This window comes from Chinchilla lanigera, unplaced genomic scaffold, assembly GCF_000276665.1.
Source record: "Chinchilla lanigera isolate Chin_1 unplaced genomic scaffold, ChiLan1.0 scaffold00005, whole genome shotgun sequence".
Lineage (NCBI taxonomy): Eukaryota > Metazoa > Chordata > Mammalia > Rodentia > Chinchillidae > Chinchilla > Chinchilla lanigera.
Window position 1 is genome coordinate 30469417 of NW_004955406.1, and position 22278 is coordinate 30491694.

The 22278-nt window shown below is 35.3% G+C and overlaps 2 protein-coding genes across 2 annotated transcripts in view; both read left to right on the forward strand.

Moving 5' to 3' along the window:
* Positions 1-644, forward strand: part of LOC102028379 — a 1442-nt gene extending 798 nt beyond the window's left edge. The window contains exon 4 of the mRNA XM_005375469.1: positions 9-644. Within this exon, the coding sequence (XP_005375526.1) occupies positions 9-283 (275 nt within the window). The 3' untranslated portion in view covers positions 284-644. The remainder of the gene's footprint in view (positions 1-8) is intronic.
* The window catches only part of Trove2 (TROVE domain family, member 2), a 22432-nt gene extending 642 nt beyond the window's left edge, over positions 1-21790 (forward strand). The window contains exons 2-9 of the mRNA XM_005375102.2: positions 7938-8538; positions 10256-10476; positions 11076-11222; positions 11475-11612; positions 15454-15570; positions 16373-16486; positions 16796-16942; positions 18327-21790. Coding sequence (XP_005375159.1) covers positions 7959-8538; positions 10256-10476; positions 11076-11222; positions 11475-11612; positions 15454-15570; positions 16373-16486; positions 16796-16942; positions 18327-18479 — 1617 coding nt within the window. The 5' untranslated portion in view covers positions 7938-7958 and the 3' untranslated portion in view covers positions 18480-21790. The remainder of the gene's footprint in view (positions 1-7937; positions 8539-10255; positions 10477-11075; positions 11223-11474; positions 11613-15453; positions 15571-16372; positions 16487-16795; positions 16943-18326) is intronic.
* Positions 21791-22278: the final 488 nt, after the last annotated feature.

The window sequence follows — 22278 nt, forward strand, 5'->3', positions numbered from 1 at the left end:
CGCCGCAGGCCGGGGCCCGGGGCTCGGCTGCTCGGACTCCCTCCGCCTCCCGCGGCTGCTGCGGGGCGGCGCCGCCTCGGACTCGGGTGCGCGGAAGCAGCTTTGTGGGAAAGGAGCGCTGAGTTTATCCTGCGAGACGGAAGGAGGGAGAGGAGAAAGCTGCCTGAGCTGCATGGAGAGGGTGGGCTGTTGCAGGGCGCGCGAGATCTTGGAAGATGAAACGCTTTCAAATGTAATGCATGAGTCTAAAATCGTTTGGGACGGTTGTAAAACCGACTGGTGAAAATGGCTGTTTTCAGTAAATCCGCCTATCGTCAGGCTAAGAGGACTATAGTGTCAAGATTAAAGTCTTTCTGAGAATACATTCTTTATTTTTTTGTTGTTGTTTAACAGTAGGAACAGTTTGTTGAGAGAAAGAGAAGCTCAGAAAGTGGGTTGCCCGCATTATTCTTTAAAACCGTGTTCCAAGAAAGGACTTTGGCTTCCAAAAAGAAAAAAGCAAAGCCTTAGTGGATAAACTCTGACTCCTTGCTTTGTCAACAGGTCACCTGTAGCCTGGAGTTAGCATTGTGCTACAGATTCTGTAAAACCATAGAATAAACCAGGTGAATATTATGGAAAGTCATAACAGAACAGGTTTTGCATTCAAGTAAGCACGAATATGTTGTGGGGTAGAAGCCAAAATTTGTATCGTGTTGATTTCAAACAAGATTTTTTTTTTTTTGAACCTTGAAGTTTCTCCCTGGACAGTGCTTACAGGTTAGTGGCTTTCTGTCCAAAATCTGCCCTTGCATATTTAATTGGAAAAGTCTGAGGGCACGGGAGTCTAGCTAGCCTTATTTCGTTATGAACCTCAGCTAGAATGACTGGCATCAGATCCCAAGGTGTTTGCAGTATTAAGTCTGTTATGTCGCTATAAACTTACAAATGTTTTCTGTGCTAAACAAATACATTAAAATTTATTTCATTCACATTTAACAGGGTACCTATTCTTGTTTAAAAAAAAAAAAAAAAAAAAAGGGCAAACCAGAATTTTAAGCTTTGAGAAAACCTAGGAGTAACGAGGACATTTTTTTATTTAAATTACGTGAAATTTAACACTGAGAGCTCACAAATAAAACAGGTCTTGAGGAAAATGAGATCTGGCAACACTAGGCTAACATCACATGGCAGCTAGGTCAGTATGGGATCTTGTTTGCCATAGTTCCTCACTGCTTTTCATTGTATCATACTTGACTTAATTCCCATTACTTGTCTGTGTGGGATAGATAGATAGATAGATAGATAGATAGATAGATAGATAAATAGATAGATAGATAGTTTTTTAAGTGGTACTGGGGATTGTATCCAGCATCCTTGCACTGAGCTACATCCCTAGCTTTTTTTTTTTTTGGAGACAGGCTATCACTAACTTGCCCACGTGGCACTCAAACTTGACTTGTTATCTTCCTGCCTCAGCCTCCTAGGGTGCTCAGATTAAAGGCAGGAGCCACCACATTTAGTCTACCTCTCGTTTTTGTAATCAGGCTTCTTTTCAGTTGTTTTACACAGCCTCTTATATGTTAGTCAGCCTCGACTTCATTTTTAAAGGAATGAACTTTATATTCATTGCTTCTTGAGGTGAAAAAATTTTCAAAGAACAGATTAGTAAAAGATGTTGGAAAGTTATTCAGATGTCTAAATGCAAGAAATATCTAAGAATCCTTAGAAAATAATGCAGTATTAGTTTTGGTAAAAAGTACCGTACATGTTTTAGTTCTAATGAATGTAAAGCAGAAGAAAGTGCAGTTATGTAGGGTTTTACTAACATTTATTTTTGCGTTCTATATTAAATCGAGAAAAAATAAACAATATATAAAATATCTACAATTATTTAAAAATGTGGTCATGTTTTTAGTAGTATTGTGACCTGTTTAAGTTCTTCCTCAAATGTTATTTGTAAAACTTGGATATCAACTAGCCGTTTTCAGTTCCTCAGAAAGATGTACCCTAAATCATTACAGGGCTGAGCATGGTGGCACACACCTGTAATTCCAGCGTTCGAAAGGCTGAGGTAGGAGGATCACTGAGAGTTCAAGGCCGGCCTGGGCTACGTAGCTCAAAGCTAGCCTGAACTACATAGTGAGACCCTGTCTCAGGAAAAAAAAAAAAATTGGTACAACTCAACATTTTTATCATCTCAGAAGAAGTCCTTTTTATTAGCAGTGATTTCCCACGTTTTGCTCTTCCCTGGCTTCAGGCAACCACTAATGAACTTTTTTATTTGAATTTTCCTACCTTAGAAAATTCAAGGGGACCCCGAGATATAGCTCAGTGGCACAAGTGCCTGCCTGGCAAGTGCAAGGTCCTGAGTTAAATTCCCAGCACCAAAAAAAAAAAAAATTTCATACAAATGGAATCATGCCATATGTGGCCTTTTTTGTTTTGGTTTGGATTTAGACAGTGTATTGGAGAGTTCTTCAGTCATGTGGGAATTACATATAATCTGTTGACAATAAGATGTTTTCTAGGCTGTGTCATTCTATATTCCATTAGCAAATTAGGTTTTAATTTCTCTAAAGCTTCACCAACACTTACATTGTCTTGAATGTGTGAAGTACTACTTCATTGTTTTGTAGTTCTGTGGATCCTGTGCAGGGCCTTGCTAGCACTCTACACTGAGTTATACCCAAGCCCCTCATTGTAATTTTGATTTGCATATGTGACATATTTGTTTATTGACTGTTTGGTGTCTTCTTTGGAGAAATAACTTTATATGTATTTATTGGCTGCTCGGTACCTTCTTTGGAAGGAATAACTTCAGATTTTTTGCCCATTGCTTTGGAGAAATGTTTGTTCAAATCCTTTCTCCTGTTTTTTTAGTTGAGATAGAGTTGTGTTATTTTGCAGATATTTTCTTTTTTCCATGTGTTACCATATTATTTTCTTTGTGATGCCTTTTCAACACGAGTTTCACATTTTTATGAAGTCCAGTCCTTTTTCTTTTTGTCTCTTGTTCCTTTGTTATCTGTTCTAATACCAATTCTCTGACACTTGAGTGTCCTACGTTCAGTTTAATTTTGCAGCTACCTGGAGTTTACGTCAGATCTCACAAGTTAAAAGACAAAGTTCTCAATAAGATTTACTTTAATTGAGATACCAGTTACAAGTGGAGTCCATAAGCTACTCACACTTCTAACCTACTGACTTCAAATTCAGGGCTTCCTACAACCCACTCAAGGTTAATAATTCCCACCATGCTCAGCCCTGACTAGAATGACTTACGTAATTTACTAGAAACTGTACTTAGGATTACGGTTATATAAGATACAACTTAGGGATGGCAAAATAAAAGAGACACATAAGGCAAGGCGGGAACTGGGGCAAGAGTAGGATTGCCCTCCCTGTGGAATCAAGTGTGTTGCACCCTGGAAAATACCATCACAGAAGTTACGGAAAGCCAGCCGGTTTCTGGTGAACAAATACTGAAAGGGTGTGTTCTGTGGTTGTCATTATTGTGTCTGTTGATAAAGCTACAATTCATTTCTTATGTCAAAAGACAAAATTACAACAAATTTAATTGTTTTAGTTGGGATTCTAGATCCGGCAACAACTTACTATACAATTACGAGAATGAATGAGTTTTGTAGGTGGGAAGGAAAAAACAGTGAGAAAAAAACTGATTGGTTAACATCAGGTTACTTTTTTTGTAAAGACCAAAGGAGAGGTCTCCCTTGCTGACTTGGGTGGATTCAATTATCTATTTTCAGGAAAAAATAGTCTGTTTTAGGATCTGTCTGCTCGCTAAACTTTCAGGTAGACTACCAGGCATTTAGTATGAGTGACTGCATTTTGTTTGAACTGGTATCTCAATATTATAGGAGTTTAGAAGAAGACAGTGGCCTCCCTATTTTAATGTAAATTTACAGTAAAGATTACAAGGTTTGCCAGGCATGGCGGCACACACCTGTAATCCCAGTACTAGGGAGGCTGAGGCAGGAGGATCATTGTGAGTTGGAGACCAGCCTGGGCTACAAACTGAGCTGAAGGCCAGCCTGAACTGCATAGCGGGACACTGTGTCAAAAAGACAAAAAAAGAGAGAGTTCAAGGTTTATGTTTATGGATTATCTCTTTTAACCATCATTCTTAGATTAAAAGTTAATCTTGCTGCTTATTCTACAAAAGGTATGTACTTGAATACCTCACAGATATCAGAAAAACTCATAGAGTATTAGTCTCTGATGACATTTTCACGCAGTTCTCTGCACAATTTTGTAACTTTTTTCCTTGATTGTATTTTTATTACCTTCATATAGTATATTTATTATTTTATTCTGACTACAGAATTTCTTAACAGCTTGTTTGTGTTTTCATCACACGTTAAGACTTTATTTGCAAAATAAGTTACAAGAAAAAAAAAGTTGTGCATAATTCTTAACCAAATGGTTCAAGAAATCTGTTTTAATGCTGTGTGGTTGTCCTTCAGTTATGTATTAGTCATTACTTAAATGTGTTCTGGGTGCAGAAGAGAGATAATTAAATAATAAGGGCTAGTTCCTGCTGTCAAGGATACCACTGATGTAGCAGGCATGCTCATAACTAATACAAAGAAAAGAAATGATGGGCTTCATATTTTGAGCTTGAAATTGGGACTTCTAAATACAAACACTTGAGTGTTAGGTGGGTAGGAAACAGGCATAGTAGAATAAATGAATGTTAAATGTCATTTTAGTGTTAGTCATTTAATAAAAAGAACAAGCCCTAGTAGACAGGTTGCAGTGTTTTTGTGAAAGCTAGAGAGAATCTAGCAATGTCAAATATATTGTAAAGGTCAAAATAAGTTAAAAGTTTGTATTAGAATTGTCAGTTAAGATATCAGTCTTTGAAAAGGCTGTTAGTCTCTCAGAAGTTTTTTTCTTTTTTTCATGAAAGGCAATGGAGAAGGCAAACTGAAAAGGGAGAAAGAATAAGTGTAAGAAGCATTCACCGCACCTGGTGTCAGCCTACAGTAACTATATCAGTCCCTAATGACAAAATCCTTACCTCTCTGATACCACCTGAAACCTGTCCCTGCACTAGGATAAGTAAAACTGTATCAGTTGTATTTGCAATATTGATACTAAGTTTCCAACTCAGTCCAAGTTGCTGTGCCCCTTCAGTCGCATTCAGAATTAAGGCTGTCCATTCTCATCCACATATCCCCACACTGTTGTGTTCCCCTCTCCAGTCTTTCATTGCTATCCTAGCTAGCAACCTTCCCTAAATAATACTTTTGCCAACAATGGACCAGTTTCAGCCTGGAGACTGTAAGCTCTTTCTGTACTGCTTCTTTCAGGGGTCTTACTCTCTCAGTTATCCCCTTTCTCTAATGTCTCTTCAGATGTCCAGATTGAATCTTTCAACATCAATGTTGGTGTTCTACTGAAAAATGTGAAAGGTTTTCTTCTAGGTTCCAACTCCTCTGTTCCTTGTCTCTTACATTCCTTAACTGTGCTGCTATAGAAGAGTGGCCTTGCCTATGCAGTCTCTTCTCACAGCCTGCTTCTGGTGTCACTGAAATCAGCCTTCTTCGTTGCAGGAGTTGTTTGTTTTCATTGGTTTGGTTTGGTTTTGAAACAGGGTCGTATTATGTAGTCCAGGCCAGGCTTGACTTCACTATGTAGCTGGTCTTGAAGTCTTCCCGCCTCAGCCTCAAAGTCACTAAGATTACAGGCATGCACAACCACATCCCTCACAGCCTGCTTCTTTTACCACTCCAGTGCAATTGGATTTTCTAGTCAGTACTATTTGTTAAGCCCAGTGGTCATTTCCCATCCTTTGTTTACTTGATCTCAGAGCATTTGTCGTTACCAGCCATTTACTCCTTGAAATACGCTTCCTTTTAATCCACAATCCCACTCTCTGCTGGTTTTAACTCTGTGCTGCTCCTTAACTGTCTTTTAAAGGAGCCTTTTTTTCTTATCTCTGAATTGTTAATATTCACCAGGATTCCATTCTTTATCCTTACCCCCCAACTTGTAAGCATGTATCGCTTCAAAGCAAAATTTCTTTGTCCATATATTCCTCTTTACCTTGTCTGTCAGCAGTCTTTACAGCTGTATCAGTATATTTAATAGTTCTTTTCTGGAACATAAATCACAAAGCAGGAACTCAGAAACCTCTCTGGAATGCCTTTCAGTTTTTCAGTTTGCCTTTTCTGCATACATCTTTCTGGATTATTGAGTTGGCACTATTCTATTCACTCCACTCATAGCACTTTTCTAGTGTAGCACTTAGTTACAGTCAATTCATTTTGCATTTCTGCTTTCAAAAATGAATATGCTTTCTCTGAGGTCAGGAATTTATTTTTTTATTTATTTAATGGAACAGAAACCTTCATGTCCTTACACAGATGTTGGGTGAAGTTTTTTGGTTGGTTTTGTTGTTTGATTTGCCATGAGCAGAAGGCTTTTGTACAGTAATGATATAAGATGGATAGTAAGCATAGTTGTACACTGGTAAAGTACTGATTATTATGGTTCTCTCTCAGGATAAAAAAAGGATTGTTGCGAGAAAGTTAGTTCTAATACCTGTAGAGACGATAGGAGGAGGAAAGTGGAGGTTGGGACAGATGACATAACCTATGAATGAGCGAACACAGTTATTAAGATAATCAGGATGCTGTCAATTACAGGTAACAGAAAACTTAAAAATTAAACAATGAAGTAATATTTATGACATAATAGGACAGCAGTGGCAAACTTTTTAGAGCTTTCGGTGGTAATGAACAGACCCCTGCAGCATGTGTGCTGTATGATTCCTGCCACTATAATAGGATATTTGTAAGTAGAGCAGTTCCAAGTAGCTCAGTAATACCAAGGACTCAGATTCTGTTTTTCTGCTCTACTATCCTTATATATAGCATTGATACGTCCTCATGAACTGATTACATTTGTGAAGATACAACTCCTCAGATACTACAAATTGAATTGAAAATAAGTCAGAGCAAAAAAGAGAAATATCCCTTTTGAAAAGCCTAAGCCTCATTTTAAGAAAGAGGAAAACCTCAAAAGTATTCCAAGCGAACTAGCAATGGGGCAGACTTGTGATGTGCAGTCATGTGACATGGAGAATGCCAGCACCATGACTGGGGCTGGATCCAGCAGGAACAGAATCACCTGGGAGCTTTTGATGGGCATACATGCTTAAGACTCATTCCAGATTTAGTTTATGAAACTGAGGGCCAAGAACCCATGGATCTGTGTTTTAACTACCACTTTATATAATTTTGATGCTCATAGAACTCGAGAACCACTGGTTTAGTGCCATTAGGAGCCATCTCTCGGGATTAGAGAAAAGCCTAAAAACCTCTAAAAGATTGAAGGTCAGGATAAGGAAACCAGAGAAAGTAGAGGAATATTGTCAGATAGACAACCAAAAATGCCTGCACATGTCTTCAAGGATGAACATTTTTCTTCATGCCAGCTGCTGTGGCTCCCCTGCTTTTTCCTTTGTTCATCTCTATCTGGGACACAAGACCTCATGCTGACCTACTCAGTCAGTCTCAGAAGCAGTTACTGAACCTCACAAATGTGACTCCTTCGTTGTTACTTCTGATTGTCATACCTTTGTGCCTGTAGTCTAGTTTATTTGCTTTGAAGTATTTTGAGTTTCCCTAGATTATACAAATATAAATACATACAAAGCAAAAGCATTTCTAAAATTCAAGTTAGGTGTTTCTAGTACTCATTTCTGGATGGTCACGTGTGGTTTTTGTTTTGTTTTTCATTTCTTTTTTGGCTTTTTCTAATTTTTCTTAAGGACATTTATTTTGATTTTATACTGAGTAAAGCTTATTGAGCTTAAAAGATACTTTTAAATTTAAAAGGTAATAGATTTCAGTAAGCACAGATTAATATTTTCTGTAATAATTTTATTGTGTCCATCTAATTGTAATAACATTTTGCTTTTTTGGTAGGCTTCCTAAAAGACAGGAAAAATGGAGGACTCTGTAAACCAATTGCAGCCACTGAATGAAAAGCAAATAGCCAATTCTGAAGGTGGATATGTATGGCAAGTCACTGACATGAATCGACTGCACCGGTTCTTATGTTTTGGTTCTGAAGGGGGTACTTACTATATCAAAGAACAGAAGCTGGGCCTCGAAAATGCTGAAGCTTTAATTAGATTGATTGAAGATGGCAGAGGCTACGAAGTGATACAGGAAATAAAGTCATTTAGTCAAGAAGGCAGAACCGCAAAGCAAGAGCCTTTGCTCTTTGCACTTGCCATTTGTTCCCAGTGTTCTGACACAAGCACAAAACAAGCAGCATTTAAAGCTGTTTCTGAAGTTTGTCGCATTCCTACCCATCTCTTTACTTTTATTCAGTTTAAGAAAGACCTGAAGGAAAGCATGAAATGTGGTATGTGGGGTCGTGCTCTCCGGAAGGCTGTCGCAGATTGGTACAATGAAAAGGGTGGCATGGCCCTTGCTCTAGCAGTTACAAAATACAAACAAAGAAATGGCTGGTCTCACAAAGACCTGTTAAGACTGTCACATCTTAAACCTTCCAGTGAAGGTAAGCATAAATTCTTGGCGGGGAGTGGGGGTGTGTGTGTAACAGGAATAGCCAATAAAAAACAAACGTTCATTTGACATTATATAATTTTCTGGAATTATCCCTTAATTCTCAAGACATACATTAACTGAGCAGTTCAAATGTTTACGGTCAACCTGGAACTAATCATTTACCACAAGCAACCCGGGCATTAAGATTAAAGAATTTACAGATTAATATTTACAGATTTACAGGTTAATATTCTAAATCTTTAATAATACCATGCTAAGTAGAACCAAGTGACAGTGGGTTATGAATGCTACATGAACAAAATTAAAGTTAAAGAAAGCTGCTTGTGAATAGGTGACAGAATGAGGCTGTACTGCTACTCAGAATGAAAAGAATTTTAAACAGACTCTAAGCAACCAGTAATTAAAATATTAATGTCTTAACTGAAATGATGTATTCATAACAGACAAATCAGTCAAAGTGTAATTTAATGAGATATTTATTGTGTACCTGTGTATCTGCACAATGAGGGAACTGGGTAGGGTACAGCTGCTTTAAGGAATGTTTCTTTTCTTTGGAAAAACAACATAGACATGCTCACATGAAACATTTAGGTATTTAAGACATTTTTATACCAAACTCTGGACGATAACAAGTCATGATACTTTTGAAGTTCCTAGTATTAACTTACTTTCTCTGTTTTTTGGGATGGGGTCTCACCGTGTACTCCAGGGTGGCCTTGAACTTGTGGCAGTGCTCCTGCCTCAGCCTCCTGAGTGCTGGGATTACAGGTGTGCACCATCACACTCAACTTGTTAGTAATAACTTTAGATCAAATTATTTAGAGTTCAAAAATAGCGCATTTTCTCAGACAGGCTTAGATACTGTGTATCATTTGTCCTATAAAATAGTCTAGAGAAAAAATTGTAGTTAAAAAATCAGAAGACTTCAAATAAACATTGATATTTTGACTTTCTTTTCACAACACTAAGTCAGTACTTGTTTCACATACCCAATGCATGTTCCTTTTAGTTCACTACAGTCCTGATAACTGAGAATACTCCTTCCTGTTCATTTCACCTGCCTTGCCCTCAGAGATTTGAATTTGAGAATTTAATCCTTACCTTTAATAGACATGGAGAATAAGATTTAAAAAGATAACATTTTCTCGAAGAGTAGGTTAGAACCTAGATTTTCTCAGCCTCCAAAGCCCTCTCTATGATAAGAAAGTATAGATGGAATGAACAATTTTCCCCCTTTAAAAAAATGATGGTATAATAATCTGTCTCTAAAAACATAAAAGAACCTACCTACCTCTCCACTTTTAATCTCTGTTGCTCATAAACCCATACTTATTCAGATACACAGAAAGACAAGTGAAGGTGATACTGAGATAGATCTGTGCTCTCAGGAATTGCTCTGAGATTGGAAACTGAACTGGGCACTGACATGTTGAGGGGGAAAGCCTCTAATGCAATTAAATAGTTACGTAAGATAGAGAACTTTTTCCCCTCAGTTTTGTATTTAAACAGTAATGACAGAATAAGCAAAATTAATGGGCTGTGTTTTCTAAATGTGTTTGTTACAATGTAGAAAACAGTATCCCCCTTTAAGGGAGTTAACTTCTGTGTATATAGCTAAGTCTATCATAGAACGTAGTCTCAGGAAATGTGTTCTATTTTTTACTTGATAATCCTACCTGCCTTTTCAATTCTTTATCTTATCAAAGGACTCGCCATTGTGACCAAATATATTACAAAGGGCTGGAAAGAGGTCCATGAATTGTATAAAGAAAAAGCACTTCCTGTGGAGACTGAAAAATTACTAAAATATCTGGAGGCAGTAGAAAAAGTGAAGCGTACAAAAGATGAACTGGAAGTCATTCATCTAATAGAAGAACATAGATTAGTTAGGGAGCATCTTCTCACAAATCACTTGAAGTCTAAAGAGGTGAGTAAATTTATTTCAAAAAGAGAAATTACGACTAGCCACAGTGGCACACACCTGTAATCGCAGCACTCAGGATGCTGAGGCAGGAGGATCGAAGCAAGTTTGAGTCGACCCTGGGTTACATAGTGAGTTGAAGGCCACCCTGCACTACAAAGCACTACAAAGCAACTCTGTCTCCAAAAAAAAAAAAAAAAAAAAAAAAGAAATGACATGTGCAAGGTCCTACGTTCCATTTCTAGCACTGAAAAAAAAAAAAAAAACTTCAGTGTTTACCTAAAACCTCTTAACATGAGATCCAGTGTGATTGACATTTTGTGTTACTTGAACTTCAGAGAATTTGCTGTCTCACTAATTTTTTAAAATCTGCATTTCCTTCATAAATTGTACTTCACTTCCTTATTCTAGTAAAGAATGTTAGCTGATTTCATAAACCTTTGATCAAATATGACATTTTCATGGTGAAAGTACTTTTAAGTCTCAAAGCCTTAGAGTATGTTATTAATATTATTATTGATATAGCTATGTTATAGTTAATTATTTCCCCTTCTTTGTATGTCTACCTATGTATTCACTTTAATTCATTATATTACTTCCTATAGGTGTGGAGGGCTTTATTACAAGAAATGCCTCTTACTGCATTACTAAGGAATCTAGGAAAAATGACTGCTAATTCAGTACTTGAACCAGGAAATTCAGAAGTATCTTTAGTATGTGAAAAACTGTGTAATGAAAAACTGTTGAAAAAGGTAAGCATTATTGATAGCCTCTGTTACCTAAGTGAAAAAGTTGGCTCCTAAATTTTGCAGATGAAATCAGTGTGGTTTTAAGGTGTTCTGAGATGTATATTATACCAAATTCTTACTTAAATCTAAGCTTAATACAGCATTTTTCTCTTATTTATAAAATACACCTTCTAACTACACTAGCATAAATATCTAAGGAAGACACACAATTTCAAGTTTTTGCTTGAATTTTGCATTTATTTTTCTTGATCCTAGGCTCGTATACATCCATTTCATGTCCTAATTGCGTTAGAAACTTACAGAATAGGTCATGGACTCAGAGGAAAGCTGAAGTGGTGCCCTTGTGAAGAAATCTTGAAAGCACTGGATGCTGCTTTTTATAAAACATTTAAGGTAATGTGGTTTTCTTTCACTTGATTTTTTTTTTTAATTACAGCTTAGAATCCTTTGTAAAGACACATTTTAAAAGGTAGTATTAATATTATAACCATTTATGAGTACACATCTGCTTTCTCAATTTATGTGAAGGTGGATATATAGTTAATATTCGTGGGTTTATGTGGAAAGTATTTCTCCTTACCTTTGGGCAGCAGTTCTAAGATCATTTGATAATTTTAATCATTTTGGTGATTTACTAAATTTGGGATTATTAATTTTTTTCAAATTTGCATTGTTGTGTAGATCCTTGACTTGGCCTTCTGTGTTTTGTTGTTTCCATTAAGTGGTATATATGTCTCATCAGTCTTAATAGGAAGTGAGTTATTTAGACTAGAAATCCCGTATCAGAGCCATATATAAACTTTTCTTGAATGCAATAGGATAACATCCAGATACAGCAGCAAGTTAAAAGAATTATACACCATCACTAAATGATATCTATTTCTGACATGAAAGGACATGTTAACATATTAAAATTGTTCAGCATAATACAGGACATTACATTAGAAGAATTAAGGAATAGAACCATTTGATTATCTAAATTGATACACAGAAATATTTGATGGAATTCAAGACCCTTTCATCATTAAAAAAAAAAGCAGTTAATAAACTAGAAACAGAAGTGAACTTTTCCTCTGCTTAATAAAAGCCATAGATTTTTTTTTTTTTAAACCATACTTAATGTACTAACATATTCTCTTTGGTGAAAGAGTGGAAGTTTTTTGCTGATGATCAGGAATAAGCCAAGAATGTCTCACTTTTGCCAATTCTACGTAGTACTGGAAGTTTTATCAACTGGTGAAGAGAAATAATTCTAAAAGACAGTATCGGAAAGAAAGAAGTAAAATTATCACTAACCTCAGTTGTATGATCTTACATAGATCCTAAAATCCTCAAGGGTACACACATATACACACAATTAGCAAGTTAATCAAATTCAACAAAATTACAGGATATAAAGGCAACAAATAAAATTCACTTATATATCTATACACCAGTGAACAATTTGAAAAGGAAATTAAGACAGTATTTCCATTGATAATAGTTATCTAATAGAATTAATGGAGTGAGGCATTTTAGCACGTGCCTGTAATCCCAGTACTCTGGGAAGATGAAGTAGAAGGATCACAAGTTCAGCCCTCACTTGGGCAATAAATCAACTTAGCAAGACCTTGTCTCAAAAGTTTTGAAAAAAAAAAAATGTCAGGTGTGGTGGTGGCACACGTCTGTAATCCCAGCACTGGGGAGGCTGAGGCAAGAGGAACACTGTGAGTTCAAGGCCAGCCTCAGCTACATAGTAAATTGAAGGCCAGCCTGAATTACATAGCAAGACCCTGTTTCCAATAAAAAAAAAAAAAAAAATTAAAAGAACAAATGGTTGGGGATATAGCTCAATGCATAGATTTTGGTTTGAATCTCCAGTTCCACAGAAAAAGGAAAGAAAAGCAGGAGGGGAGGGTTATCTACAGAGATGCAAGTATTGCATCATTGAAAACTACAAAACCTTACTGTAAGATAAGATAATGGGAAAATATCCATTTTCCTGGTTTGGAAGACTTGTTAAGATGATAGTAGTATCCAAAGCAATCTACAGATTCAGCACAATTCCTTTCAAAGTTCCAAAGTTTTGCAGAAATAAAAATTCTAAAATTCATGTCAACTTGACCCCTAATTGCCAAAACAGTCTCGAAAAGAACAGAGTTGAAAGACTCACTTCGGGATTTCAAAACTTACTACAAAGCTGCAGTAATCAAAACACCATGTTACTAGCCTAAAGACAGACATATGTGGATCAAAGAAATAGAATGGAAAATCTGTGCCAATCTGATCAGTTGATTTTTGAGAAGAGTTCCAAGGTGATTCAATGAAGAAAGGACAGTATCACAAATGATGCCGGAAAAACTGCATTTTCTTGTGTAGGCGAATGAAGTTGGACCTTACCTTATATACAAAAGTTAGTTCAGAATGTATCACTGACCTACATTTAAGAACTAAAACTATATAAGCACCAAAAGCATAGTTAACATGATAAAAAATAGATAATTGAACTTCAGAGTTAAAAACATACAGGCATCAGCCAGGCATCCTGGTGTATACCTGTTTTTCCAGCACTCTGAGAGGTAAAGCAAGAAGAGTGTAAGTTTGAGCCCAGTCTGGGCAACTTAGCAACTTAGTAGACCTTGTCTCAAAATAAAATATTTTAAAAATGGGCCAGGATGTAACTCAGTGCTGAGGCTGTGGGGTTCCATACCAAGTACCGAAAAAAAAAAAACCTTAGATATATCAAAAAGCTCACAAGAAAGAGTGTGAGGTTTAGTGCTATGCACCACTTGCCTAATCTGTGCAAGGCCCTGGGTTTGATTTCTAGCATGGCCAAACAAACAAAGAAAATGACACTTTAGTAATAGTGATACTGCAAAAAGAAAAGAGAAAAAATAATCTACACAGTAGCAGAAAATACTTGCACCTCAGGTATAACATCAAGAATATATATTAAGAACCCCTACAGTTCAGAGCCAGGTGTGGTGGCCCACCCCTGTAATCCCCGCACTTGGGAGGCTGAGGCAAAAGGATCGTTGTGAGTTCGAGGTCAGCCTGGGGTACATAAGTGAGCTCAAGGCCAGCCTGAATTGCATACGGAGACCTTGTCTCAAAAAGACAAAAAAAAAAAACAAAACTCGTACATTCAATAGTGTAAATACAAACAATCCAGTTGAAAGTGGACAGAGCATTTGAATGGACATTTTCCCAGAGATGTTAATGAATATTTTCCCAGAGATGTATAAATTGAACAGTAAGCTCATGAAAAGTTGTTCATCACTAGTCACCAAGGAAATACAGATCAAAACTACAATGAGATACCACTTAATACCTAATTAGATGACAGTTACCAGAAAAGCAGAAAATAACAAATATTAAGGACAGAGAAATTGGCACCCTGAAGTATTACAAGTAAGAATATAAAATGTTACAACCCTTATGGAAAACAGGTTTATTACAAAGTTAGACATAGAATTATCATACCATCCAGCAACTTGTATGTATGTGCCAAAAGAATTGAAAACAGATACCCAATACTTACATATCAGTATTCATATCAGCATTATTCACAGTAGGCAAAATATAGAAACAACAAAAGTCATCATCAAAAGATGAATAAATTTGTGATATACACAAAGAATGGAATACTATATATTTAGTCTTAGAAAGGTATGAAAGCTGGTACATGCTACAACATGAATAAATGTTGAAAATATCATGCTAAGCCCAGGCATGAAGAGACAAGTATTCTATGATTGTATTATGTGAACTGTCTAGAGTAGGCAAATTTATAGAGGCAGAAAGTATTACAGAAGTAGGCAGGAAGTTAAGTGAATGTTGGACTAAGGAGTTACTAATTTGTACAAAGATTCTATTGAGGATGAAAAAGTTGTGGAAAAAGAGATAATGGTTATACAATGTTGTAAACGCACTTACTGCAACTGAATCATATTCTTAAAGTTGTTACAAAAGTAAATTTTATATTATTTATATTTTACCACATTTTTTTTATAAGTTATTCAAATTTCCAGTTTACTTCAGTGAGGAAAGATTTTTTAAAAATAGAATGGTGAGGTCTTTACATAGAATTATTAAATACATTTTTTTCCTTTGTTCATTTGTACTAAGAGCTAAGCATTTTTAAATAGTTGTCAGTTGATGTATCAAAAGTCAGCCCTTTTTCTTTGATTTCTGTTAAACATTTAGTCTACCTTTAATTTCTGTGACTGCTTTTAATGTTTTGTTTTCTCTTTAGACAGTTGAGCCAACTGGAAAACGCTTCTTGCTGGCTGTCGATGTGAGTGCTTCGATGAACCAAAGAGTTTTGGGTAGTATACTCAATGCTAGCACAGTTGCTGCAGCAATGTGCATGGTAAGAACACCTAGAACAATTCAACCTTTTTCACCCCTTGAGGAAAATATTTCCGAGCCAGGCACATGCCTGTGATTGCAGCACTGATGAGGCTGAGGCCGAAAGATCAAAAATTTGAAGCCAGGTTGGACTAGCAACCTGTCTCAAAAAAAAAACTGTGTCTCAAAAAAAAAATTCTTTTTAAATGTTTGCTATGGGTAAAACTATAAAATTAGTAAAATCAAGAATTATGTTTTCACTTACTTTGTCATTTCAGCTCATGGAACACATTTTTTTTTATCATTTTTAATGTAAAGATCATTTTGTACTGTGTTGATAGAACACACCTATAATCCAAGCCACTTAGGAGCCTGAGGCTGGTAGATCACAAGTTCATCTCCTTCCTTTATGGGCAACTTAGCAACACCCTGGCTCAAAAAGCACAAGAAAACTAAAGGCATGATAAAGCAGTTAAAAGGTCAGAGAACTGTAATAGTCAGGAAACTTTAGTTCTAGCCTCACTGAATAGCAAACATGAGGTAAGCTTAAATTTTTTTTCATAACTATGGCTTTCCTGTAGCTTAACAAAATGAGAATATATCCCTTATCTTCTTCAAAGGATTGTTTGAAAACCAGTTTCTTTTTAAGAGTATGTGAAAAGTACACTACTTTGAAAGCTGTATTAATTGTATACTTTAGAACACAGTAGTACAAGTTTAGAACTAAGCATCATGTTGTTTCTCTTAAAAATGAAGTAGTGTCAACTTCAAGATACTGTATTTCCCCCAAATCTGCTGAAAATTACCACCATTGAATTTTTCAGGTCGTCACACGAACGGAAAAAGATTCTTTTGTAGTTGCTTTTTCAGATGAAATGGTACCATGTCCTGTGACTAAAGAGATGACTTTACAACAAGTTTTAATGGCTATGAATCAGGTAATAAACTTTTTTTATTAAGTTTACTTAACATGTAAAATAATGTTATATGAATAGTATGCATGGTGTTAATAGTATGTAATATTAATAGCAGCCATTAAATTTCTTAAAAGAAATTTATCTTTTCCTGTGAGAAGCACAAAATCAAAAAGAGAATAGTTTTAAAAGTAGCATAGTCTTACTAGAGAAGGCCTATGTACTGACTCTAAATAGTATTGTAAAAATAATAGTATTTGAAGTGTTTATTTGAGACATTGCATTGTGGACATGAGGGCAACTTATTCTCATGCACGTTTTTGTTGAGTTTAGATCCCAGCCGGTGGAACTGATTGCTCTCTTCCAATGATCTGGGCTCAAAAGACGAACACAGCTGCTGATGTCTTTATTGTATTCACTGATAACGAGACTTTTGCAGGAAATGTCCATCCTTCTGTTGCTTTGAGGGAGTACAGAAAGGTAAAACAAATTCTGCTATTCTCACCCAAATAATGCTCCACTGTTTCTTCTAAAATGACACTAAAGTTACTTCTGTACCTTTTTATAGGAATCCAATGTCAGTTATGAACTCAGAAGTACTCAAAGAAAAGTAGTGGCTACTAGTAAACATTACTAACAATATCTCCTGCAAAGAGTATTCTTAGTAATTATCAAAATACTTATTTTACCTTAATTATAAATTTTTTAATGATTCACTGTGCTCTTTGAAAAATTAAAATCATTTGTGGATTTTGCCAATGAACTACATAAAATTAAAGCTTTAATTATGTTCTAAGTTCTGTGGTGAAACGAGGAGGTAAATCAGTGTCCCCTGACTGAGCTTCCTGAAATGACATAAATATTCTATAACTGCACTCTCTAATAACGGTAGGTAGCCACTGCTCACATGAGCCTAATAGCACTTCACATGTGGCTAACGTGAATAGGAGTAGAAATAGAACTTGCTAATGAAGAACAGTGGTTTTCAAAAAGTGTGGTTTTCCTACCAGCAGCCTTAGAGTCACTTGGGACCTTGTTAGAAATGCAGATTCTAGGCCCCATCAACCATTTGCTGAATCGTTAACTCGGATAGTGGAACTGTGTTTTAACAAGTTCTCCAGGGGATTCTGATACATCTTTAAATTTTAGAGCCACAGGTGACAGAGTAGCATCCGGACTAAAGACAGCCTGGAGTCTGAGTCCTGGATCTTTTTCTCTGTGGACCTATTAGCTGGCACAGTAGGTAATAGTACTTAGCTTTATGGTTGGGATAACAATTAAATTAGATACATTATTTAAAGAGTTCACTGTAGTATCTGACAATAATGTATATTCAGGGATTATTGTTTTTTCTCAAAAACTCTAATTATATTAACTTTACATGTAACTATAGAGAACAAGTTCTTACATGGGATATCTGTATATTGAACATATGAAAGTTATAAACCAAATGTTCATAACCCCAGAGAAATATTCCCTTATATTTATATATACTCACACATACTGCTACAGCATTTGCCATATTGATGAAAGTGTCTGTCACCCCTGAATATCACAATAATTTTCATAATTTACAAAGCCCCATACTATTTTAAATGTACTCTGGACCCCATAAAACAGGTAAATATATAGAACAAAGAAATTTTAGGTAGGATTTTCACACAATTTCATTTTGCAATCTTTCGCTTTTAAAGCTCATATTGTCTGAGCCTAAAGGATAAACCCAAAAAACAAAAAAATTTACTTTGTAAGTAAAAAACTGGTGAAATTTTAAAGTATTATAATTTTGGAGGTTTTTTGCTTCTCGTTCAATATAATTTTTATGTGTATTTATTATATTTTATGTGGTTTTTTTCCCCTACAGAAAGTGGATATTCCAGCTAAATTGATTGTTTGTGGAATGACATCAAATGGTTTTACTATTGCAGACCCAGATGATAGAGGCATGTTGGATATGTGTGGCTTTGATACTGGAGCTCTGGATGTAATTCGAAATTTCACATTAGATATGATTTAACCATAAGTATCAGCATGATCTAGAAGAGGTCAGTTGCCACCAGTGATCTCACTAAAATACACAGCTACTTCCCACCTAATCTCAATCCAGTGAAAGATGATGGTACAGTGTGTACATAATGGAAGTTACTTTATGAAAAAAGATGGAAAAGAAGGAAGAAAAATAAGATGAACCCAAAGTTCTAGCCACGAATCTAGCTTTTGGGAGGTGACTTCAAGATACTATAGCTTCCTCTATCTTAATAGAGAACTTCATTTTAGTACACTGTACGACAGTTCACTCTAGTGAACAATACATTTGTACTTGAGGTGAGATTCAAAAGTGTGAGTAGGTCCGTATCATGTTACTTGTTGGAGAAGTACTTAATGTTTTTTTAAATGTTTTCATTGGAAAAGGACAGCTTTGATAATATCCAAATACTCTGAAATGCACTAGACCATGTAACTGTGATGGAATATGAAATTCATCTGTAAGCTTTTGTACCAAGGGGTTAAAAAACTAAGATATTTGATTAAATTATGAATAAGTTTTACAAATTCCTTTCAGAGTTTTCTAAGATCACTTAAATAACAGCTTTCTTATTCAATGAAAAAGATACTTTGTGATTTTTTTATTTGTACTTGTAGAACCTGTTACCATTAAACAGAAACAGTGGAAACTCCTAAGAGGAGGCTGTAAGTTTGTGTTGGCTGAGGAGTTCTGTTCGGTTTGATTTGTTTTGCTTTATTGTGTTCTACTGGCATGAGTAAGAGTGTTACTTGACAGTCCTTTCCTCAGAGTAACAACATAGCTTTGTGTAGTCAGGCTTTTTTTAATATTAATAAATGAAGGTAACAAAATATTTCAATAACTTAAGTCCCCCAATTTCAGCTATAACGAGATTAGCCTGTTCCTTGCTCCTAAAATAAGAATTGTTTCAATTACTTTTATCTATTTTTTTAGTCAAATGGTAATCATGTCACTGTCTCCTGTGAGTCGGTCCATTATTCATTTTATGGCAGAATATTCATTTTGATAAGGTAAAGAAATAATAAAGCAAGCTAGGTCCTTCAGGTTTGAAAGGTAGTTCTTAAATAGCATATTACCAACTAACCAATATTTAGGAAATTATTTTTATACTTTGTGTATTAAAACTTCTTTTCCATTACACTGACATGCATTATTTTGTTGATCAAGAATTGTGTTTTCATTGGGAGGTTTAACATTAAAGCAATTTGTTGAAATGTCAGTATCTTTTCTCATAATTTTATAATTGTAGTGTAAGATAGCTTATATGTTAAACTTCCACTTTTATGCATTGTTTTTTAAAATATTAATTCAAGGGGTACTGAGGGTTTATAAAACCCTTTTCACTGTCACATGAAAAACACTAGCAAATATAAACTATAGTGTTGTATATGCTTGGGGGTTAGAGATTTTGTGGGGGTGTCTTTATAGGTGAGGATTCGTGTACATATTTTCTGCTTTTTTATGGGAGATTTTGGTGTTGGTATTAAGAAAATGTTCTTTTCAAATGTGTTTGACATTTTGACATGAATGCTAACTTTGATATGTAGCCATCCTTTCAAAGCAATGGGTAGCTGTTTGTAAATGTTATGTAATTAAGTTTTTTGGTCATCAAAGCTAGTAACCACTTCTCACTCTAAATATGCACTGTCTGTGATATTACTCTGGTTTTAACCCTGTCAAGCATGGAATTTAACATCTTAGCTTTTTTGTTGTTGTTCTGGGAGGTTGACTCCAGGGAGCACTAGGATATATCCCCGTCTCCAGTCCTTTAGGACTGGAAGGTTGGGGGCAGTTCTTTGTTGTTAATCTTGAGACAGTGTCTCATTAAATTGCCCTGTCTGACTTCAAAATTTAGATCCTCCAACCTTAACTATTCTTGTTAAAATATTATGTTCAGATTTAAAGAACCTAAAAATTATGTAAGAGCTCTCAATTTAAACCCAAGATCTGAGATTTTAAAACGCAACATGATCTTTTTCATTCCTGATAAAAATGTTAAGTAAAATATAAAAGTTTTTTCATAAATTATGTGCTATTTACATGGTGCTTTTTGACATGTAGAGTAAGTCTAGGAGCTAATATTAAATCATTAAGAACAGAGGTGTTTTGGAAGTATTTAAGTATGTCTAATCAAATGGATTAGGGTAAGATTTAAGACAGAAAGAAAAGAAGCCACCACAAGAAGTAATTTCATTTTCAAAGCAGGGAAATTAAGGGCTTGAAGGAAACCTTAGAAACTTAAAAAAACTGGTATTTTAAATTTTGTTCTAGAACCAAGTTTAACATGATGATTCTGAAGCGCTGGGACCTAGAAATCTTGATTTCTTCATTTCAGTTTCATTTCCCCACAATATGAGAACATAATGATTCAGATGAGATAAACTAGAATTATTCAAAACTTTTATTTAGGTAGTAAGAAAAAAGCTTATATATCATGGCTTTTCCAATAGAAAAACACCTTGTGAACATGTATAGTTTTTAAATTCATAGTAATTCTCAAGCACAATAGGTTGCTTAATAACCTGTGTTACTATATAACATAGTCCTATAGAAGAAAATAAAACAATGACTTTACCTCATTTTGAATAGAATATACTCAAATGATAAATAAGTTTTATGTTCTCATTTACTTTTAGGATTACTGTTACATTAACATTTTGGGAAATACTGCTTTTAAAATAGTCGTAAGAAAAATAAATTCATTTCCTGGATAATAGCTTTGTAAATATTTCCAAGATATAACTACTAAAACAAAAAACTAATATCACCCTTTCTTATCAGTTGAACTTTTTTAGAATTCCATTTATTAAAATCATTTTATTATTTAATTAGGTAACTATTTTATAAGTTAAGTGAGGCAGTTTGCTAACAAACAGTATGTAGCATTATTCCTTTGGAATCTCTTTTGCTTTCTGTAACTTGCTGTGTGATTGTATACAACCAATTTAACATACGTAATTCAGTTTTACTATTTTCAAAAAGTAAATACTTGGATTAGAGAAGAATCAGTGGTTTGACATTTAAAAATTGAAACTGGGAAGAAGGCTTGCAGGTTAGGTCTCTTTAATTAAAAAGTCTTATAATTGGATATGAGTTTTAAAAGATTAAAAGTTTTAGAAAAATTGCTCTGTTTTTTAAAACATTCCTGTTCAATGTGCTGAAATGTAAAAGAAAACTTGTCACAAAGTACTGACTAAGAAGTTATTATTACTGTCTGTTAAAAAGAAGTATTCTAAGAGCTTCATAGAAAGATCTAGAAAAACTAAAACTCTGATACTCTATAGAGGAAGAGATACTGTTCACATCATTGGTGGTTTTGTTCTACATGTTTTTGTTTTTGTTTTTGTTTTTTCTAGTAATGAGGGTTGAACCCAAGGCTTTCTATTTTTTTGTGTTTTTTTGGTACCAGGAATTGACCTTATTAGGTCCTTGTGCTTGCCAGGCAGGTGCTTGTGCCACTGAGCTATATCCCTGGCCCGAACCCAGGGATATAGGGTTTTTGTACTGGGCTACAGCTTTTTATTGTTTATTTATTTTTAAAAAGAGGAAAAGGTTTATTTTGGCTCACAGTTCCAAAGGGTTGCTTTTTTTTTTCCCTTCCCTGAGTCTTGCTAAATGGCCCGTGCTGGCAGGATCCTCCCTGCGTAGCTTCCCAGAGTGCTGGGCCTACAGGTGCACACCATCCTGATTGGCTTTCTTTAATATTTTTGAGTAAACAAGTCTACAAATGATAAAATACCTTTTTTCTGGGTTCTCTTCTTATTTTCTACATTTTGCAAAAACAATGCAA